The following is a 7,465-nucleotide window of genomic DNA, read 5'->3' on the forward strand; positions in this document are numbered from 1 at the left end:
TGCAGGGCCGGCCCAGGGGGTGTTCAACCTGTGCGGCCGTACAGGGCCCCCAATTTTAAAGGGCCCAATATGAGGCCTGGTTACCTAGTACTTTTAATATATATTTAGAACCGCGTACAGGTAGCAGTAGATTGTAAGCGTCTCAGCGGTAGTATTGTATACTTGCACTCTGAACATCCTGTGATCGAACCAGCAGTCCATCCATTTCATGCTTAACTTTTTTTTTTTTTCAAAAATCAAATGGACTAAACAACTTGTTGTTTCCGAGGATCGAACCCGCCCCTGCTCACTTAGAGACTGTTCAGCTAACCATCATGACACTAATAAATTACATGTTACTATGGAATGGAATATTAAATTTAACTATTTACGGAGTTACGTACATGTTACTCAAGGAAGGAAAAATTTAATTTATCATACATTAATGTTAGGGTTTATTAGATAATATTTGTTTTAAATTTTAATTTACTTGTTATTTGTTTCCGAGGATCGAACCCGCCCCTGCTCACTTAGAGACTGTTCAGCTAACCATCATGACACTAATAAATTACATGTTACTATGGAATGGAATATTAAATTTAACTATTTACGGAGTTACGTACATGTTACTCAAGGAAGGAAAAATTTAATTTATCATACATTAATGTTAGGGTTTATTAGATAATATTTGTTTTAAATTTTAATTTACTTGTTATTATGAAAGGGGTATTTTATATATTAATATTTAACAAATGTGTATTTAACTATTTATGTTAGGGGCCTATTTTTTCAATTTTGCACAGAGCCCCCAAAATGTCAGGGACGGCCCTGGGGATTTGTATGCATGTGACAAACATACCCTTAATGGGACATCGCATAGGATAATGGACACTTGTTAATAAGTAACACTGACACACGATTCTAATTTGGCCAAGTTGCCCATTTAACTCCTCCTTCCTAAATTTAATCTTTTTTTGTTTTTTTTGAAAAAATTAATTTGATTAAATGTAAAAAAATAATTGATATACATGTTTATATTAAGAAAAATAAACCTTAACTCTAGGAACAAACATTACCCAAGATGTGTGAGTCTAGTGGAATTTCAGGGTAACCTCAAAGCCTCCTAAAGAGAAATTGCGAGGTCCTGGGTTCGATTCCCTAGATGAACACTTTCCTGGGGACCTGACGCCCGGAGAGGGAATAATCCCCGCGGGAAAGAACTCACATGGTACAGGCGCCTAGCAGGGTGGGGTCCTGTATCCGGGGAGGATCCAACCTCCTCGTCACCAAAAAAAAAAAAAAAAAAAAAAAAAAAAAAAAAATTGTTAGAGTAAAGTTAATAAATTAGTCATTGTAAAACATTTTTACAACAAAACATCTAAAACTTTTATCTCACTTAATCATGACCTGTGAATTGATTGACCCGAACTCGAAATAACTTGTTTTTTAGGGCCAAAAACCGACCCGATTTTGACCCGACTTGTTCGACTTTGAGTAAAAAAAAATCAAGAATATTATTAAAATATTAATATTTTTATTTTATATCTGAAACAATACATATAATAATTTTATATTATATTTAAAAATCTATTTTATATATACCGTAATTTTTATTTCATTAATAATAATAATAATAATATTATTATTATTGTTTTTTATTTTTTTATAAATGCCTTATTATACGTTCGATAAATATGAATATAATATTATTAATTTAAAAAGTGCTTTTCGCGTAAAAATGGTGCAAAAGATGCTATACATTTTTTTGAATCGTATTTTGACCCTGGTCCGACTAGAGACCCCTATAACCTGACTCGGAAACCAACCCCGACCAATTTTTGCAAGTGTTAATAACTACTCGTACAATATAGTCATTTTTTTAATTCAATATTATACTTCTAGCTGATTACATATGTAACCCCGACTCGATCTAGAGTGGATAATATAATCCCAAATAAGCGAACCTAATTATAAATAAATCACAAGTTTTTATTTAAGACCATTTTAATCTAAGACAGCTCCAACAACTGAAACAACTGAATAAAATAACAGTGAAAATGAAAGCAGATTGTGACTTGTGAGACGTATTAAATTAATGGGCAGGTCTCCCTTAAGACGACGGTCTTATCTTAAAACCAGAAAATGTCAACATTTTTAATTGAAATTAACCACTTAATGATAAAATGTTCTAACTAAAGTTGTCACTTTAAAAAAAAAAACACTTTTTAACAAAAAAAAAAAAGTGGTGGTAAAATTTTATCAGAAAATATTGATAAAAAAGTTTTTACCTATCATTCACCCTATCAAAATTGTAATGTTACTCTTATTCTTAATTAAAGGGTAGAGTAATAATTTTATCTTATTTATTAAATTCTTCTCAAAAAGGAGAGTAACACAATAAAAATGAAATGAAGGGAATACATTTTATTATAACATGGTCACATTTGATCCCTCGAAGACGGGAATTTGCCTAATCTAACACATAAATAACCAAACCCACCTACTTCGTATAAGTGTAATTGTTTTAAAAAAAAAATAAAGAGTAATTAGTCACTTCGTAGATTTGATCCCTCATAGACAAGAATTTGCCTAATCTCACACATCTAACAGGTGTCCGCAAATTTGACCTTGGGCCACTAATTCATTAAGGGTATGTTTGTCACATGCATACAAATCCCGCGTCTCAGTTGAATTCCCCCGTGTTAACATGGCTACCCTTAGGGTCCGTTTGGATTGAAGGAATTGGAGAGAAGGGGAGGGGAGGGAAAGGGAGGGATTTAATTTCCTTTGTTTGGATAAAAAATATGGGAGAAAGGAAATGGAAGGGGAGAGAAATGAGAGGACTTATTTTCCCTCTTATAGAACAAACTATAATCTTTCCAAGGGTGGCAAGATTTGGAAAGAAAACATTATTTGGACTCTCCCTCATTCCTCCCCTTCCATTTCCCTTCATAATTTTTGTTATCCAAACACTCACATCCCATTTGCCCTCCCCTTCTCTCCCCTCCCTTCACCTCCCCTCACTCCCCCTCCCCTCCCCTTCCCTCCTAAAATTGTATCCAAACGGACCCTTAGGGTGTGTTTGGATAGGAAAAAAGGAGGGAAAGGGAGGGGAGGGGGAAGGAGGGAATGGGAAGGAAGGGAAAGGAAGGGGAGGGGGAATGAAGTGTGGGTGTTTGGATACAATTTCCCTCCAAATCTTGCCTATTGTGGAGAGATTTTGATTAGGTTTGGAGGAGGGAAATTGGATCCCTCCAAATCTCTCCCTCCATTTCCTCCACCTCATTTCTTTATCCAAACAAGGGATTTTAAATCCCCTACTCTCCCTCCCTTTCTTTTCCCTCCAAATCACTCAATCCAAACACACCCTTAAAGTTTGGGCTTATTCATAATTGAGCCGTCTTACTCTAAGACTGGTCTTATAGAATAACCAAAAATATTGGCGGAAAAAAAAATGACTATAAAAAAAATGACTATCCAACTTCTTAAATTTGAATTTAAAATTCAAAATATTTCAGTTTTAGTACCAAAAATTTCAATTGAAAAAGATTTTGTATGGAACCCGCACCTTTCCACGTGGCATGCTGTTACAAGTCTGTGTACTACCCGTGTAAATGTAGCCTTTTCGATTTTTTTATGAATACCGGGTGATTGAATTTTAATCAAAGATTGCTTATTATTGCAGTTGTACACATGTATTCTATTGTGAGGCTGTAATAATTTTAATTTTGGCATATTTCGGCAGTGGCAGACAAAAAATTTTGGCCATCATTATGTTTCACTTATATAATTGACCTACCTCGTTTTACTGCCAATTTATTCAATTAAGTTTCTCTCCATTTTTTTCTCCATATTCTCTCACAAATTCATTTAATAATATTTTTTCCTCCATACTCTATTAAACCTTTATTTTGTTGCATAAATCTTGACCATTCGATATTAACAAGATACAATCCGATCCGTTGATAGGAAATGGCCTCTTCATTTCTTTTTAGGAAATGGAGAAGATCTTGACTCCAATTTATTGGTGTATTTGGTGATGGCCGGTTAACGCTGATTTATATACACGTTTTTATGAACGAGTGTATGCTTGTCGTACGAATAATGATTTTAAATATTTAACATGGGTAAGCTTGAGTTCTCGGTAGAAGAGATATTAGAGGACCGTGTTAAATAATTAATAATTACTCGTAATTCAAAAGATTCGATTTTTGACAAAATCCTTCTGACTATTTTTTAAGTTTATTTTGCATTGTTTTGTCATTTTTTTATCTAAGAAACACAAACTTGGTCGTCGACTCGTCGTAGCTGTTAAATGGTTGTTCATTTGTCCAATAACAGATTTATTATTAAATATAGAAACAATGCTAAATGGGTTCAAATACGGAGTAGAATAATAACAAGTCTAAATACCAGATTGGCATATGCTCTAATTGTGATGTGTGTCTGCTAAAATTGTTGTTATATGTGTCTTGTTCCGAGAAAGATTAGGGTGTGATTGTGTTTACAAAATGGAAAAATATGTAATCCCTCTACTATTAAGAGAATAAAAACTCTTAATAATTTTCCCGGCTAAGAAAATAACTCTCAAAATTATATATGGTAACAATATTACATTTATATTTACCTCTTTTACAAGAAACAATTATTATCCCTAATTTATTAGTATACAATCATTTTCATAAATGTTATCCTTCATCAGTTACACTCTAAAATTACGCAATCTTCTTTTTATAGTACTCCCTCCCAGTCATTATAATGTTCCCCTTTGATAATGGCACGATACTTAAGGAAAATTATTAAAATAGGAGTAAAAGAGTTGTGTGAGGTTGGTGATAGAAGAGAGGGATGAATTATTAGTAGTTAAATAAAGAATTGTGGGGCCAAAACATAAAAGAAAGTAATAAAATAGGAGTAAAAGAGTTGTGTGGGGTTTGGTGATAGGAGAGAGGAATGAATAAAATAAGAGTAAAAGTTTCTAAAAATAGAAAGGGGAACATTACTTGAATAATCCGTTTTGGGAAAGAGAGAACATTATAGTGACTGGGAGGGAGTATTATTTTTCATCAGTTAGACTCTAAATATGGTTTTCTAAATGACGTAACAAATTTTTATGTATTTTCTTTATTACAAATAAAAAATAAAAATAAAAAATATTAGTTAATTATTTGTAAACTATCTTTTAAATGCGTAGTATACTGTTTTTACCTGTTTTCGTTATAAGGTAATACGCATTTTAATTAGATCTTACATCACTTAATTTTATTTTATGTCATATCCTATAACGATATAACATTATAGTGTTATTTTTAACAGTAAAGTAAAAACAGTTTCAGACAAAAATAACTTAAAACTTTTGTTTTCTACCTCTTACTAAGATTATATTTAGTACTTCGTACATTATAACATTAAACTCCAAGTATAGTTAATTTATACAATTAATTTAATAAGAAAATTTCTTTATAAAACAAATCTAAAAAATACCGTGCTATAGCACGGGAACTATACTAGTTATGAATTTAAAGATATAATGAACAATTGATGAGGTATTTATTTATTAGAGTATAAAACCGATTAGAGAAGGGCCTATCACACTAAGTTTATCTGTTAAATTCAACAAAAGGTCTGGGCCACACCCGAATGAAGGAGAAAGAGTCCATAATTCAGACCTAAAAGAGTTCCACACTAAAATCAATTGGCGATAGAAGAAATAGTTAATAGCCATTGTCTTATAAAGTGATAATTCTTCTCCTCTTTTATTGATGTGGGACAATCCTCACAATGTGACACTTTATGTTTCTTGACAGTTAAAAGTTAAAACTTTTCATCTACGGAGTATAGTATATTGTAGGTATCGATCTTTTTTATTTTATGTTTTTCCTCCTTTTATTAGTTTTCGTTGAACTTTTCATCTCAATAGTTGTAACATACTAACATCATTTTACGTAACTTTTCGCATAAAAAATGAAACAGAACTTTAAACAGACCGTACATTAACTCATGCAACACTAAATTTGCCGACGATGCAATATAATTTTTGTATTCTAGATAACTTTTGCCCCAGAATATTATATTCACGTCTTTATCTAGCTATGACCGCAAGTTTTAATTTGGTTCTATTAACCACTAATTTTATTAAAAAAATACGTGATAGTTTGTTTGTGCATGGTGACCTTTGATATATTCTACGAGAAATGTCACCTATTTTTCCCCCTCACAAATTTATATAAAAAAAATATATTTTATTCATCTCAATCATTTATTTATCTTTATTTTTTATTTTTTATGAGAAGTATTTTAATTTTAAGCATATAAATGATTGGGATAGAGTGAGTATAATAAGTATTAAGTAGGATTCTTAAACCCAATATACTCCGTATAATGTATGAATCAGTTATGAAATTATGATAATAACATACGAGCTTAATGTTGCAACAAAAATTATGGAGTCCGAACAAATCAGAGTTAAAACAATGTTTTAAAACTCGGGAGATTAAGCTCTGTCGTCTTACCATCCTACATTTCTACTTGACACGAAATGGGACAAAACCAAATATTGTAAAAATCTATAAGTACTCTCTCTTTACTCAAAAAAAAAAAAAAAAACAAAAAAAAAAAAGTAAATTAAAGCATGAAAAATGGTCAAACCTTTAAGTCAAACTCGGATGTGTTGAGCTTCAAGAGGTATAACAAAGCAAAGAAATCGTCTGTATCGACATCGGTATCGACTAATATACGATGTGGATGTGTTGAAGCCATTGTTGCACCACCCAAGATTATTAAGAGACTTAACCATACCATTGAAATATTCCTCCTTATTTTCATCATCTTCAAATTCTTATTTCTGTCCATCAAAAAATTAATTAAAACATGATTCAATGACACAAACATATAGTTAGATCAATATGAAGTGTATAAGAAGACTATACCAAATCTTGAAGGTATGTAATTTGGGTCACCTTAAGTTTTCAAACATGTGGTTTGAAATTGAAGAAAAAATAAGAATACTTGTGGCATTGTATTAAAAAGAGTGTTCCATGTTGAGAAAAATAAGAATAATTAATGTTGAGAAAAATAAGAATAATTAATTTTATTGACAGACCGTCTTACACAAGAATTTGCGTGTCGGATGTATGAGGATATATACTTAGGAAATGTAGAGTTATTTTGTGATGTATGATGGGGAAATGATGGGAATGGTTAGACACATGATTTTGTTTTGATAGTTTGTTTAATATAGAGAAGATTAATAATTAATGGACTAAGGCTCTGTTTGGTAAAATTGACTGAAAATGTATCTGAAACCTGAAAAGGTACCTGAAACCTCATAAGATGACTGAAATTAAAAAGGTACCTGAAAAGCTAGCTGAAAATTGGAAACTGATAAGGCAGTTGATTAATTGTAAAGTGTTTGGTAAAACTAACTGAAAATGTAACTGATTTTTTGTAAAATGACATAAAAGAAAATTAATAATTATAATAAATT

General features: G+C 31.5%; 1 protein-coding gene across 1 annotated transcript in view; it reads right to left on the reverse strand.

Moving 5' to 3' along the window:
• LOC141642336 (nucleoside hydrolase 3-like) overlaps positions 1 to 7,200 on the reverse strand; it is a 29,312-nt gene extending 22,112 nt beyond the window's left edge. Inside the window, exons 1-2 of the mRNA XM_074451117.1 lie at positions 6,909 to 7,200; positions 6,628 to 6,823 (exon numbers count right to left, since the gene is read on the reverse strand). Of these exons, the coding sequence (XP_074307218.1) occupies positions 6,628 to 6,807 (180 nt within the window). The 5' untranslated portion in view covers positions 6,808 to 6,823; positions 6,909 to 7,200. The remainder of the gene's footprint in view (positions 1 to 6,627; positions 6,824 to 6,908) is intronic.
• Between the last annotated feature and the right edge of the window lie 265 nt (positions 7,201 to 7,465).

This window comes from Silene latifolia, chromosome 2 (genome assembly GCF_048544455.1).
Source record: "Silene latifolia isolate original U9 population chromosome 2, ASM4854445v1, whole genome shotgun sequence".
Taxonomy (NCBI): domain Eukaryota; kingdom Viridiplantae; phylum Streptophyta; class Magnoliopsida; order Caryophyllales; family Caryophyllaceae; genus Silene; species Silene latifolia.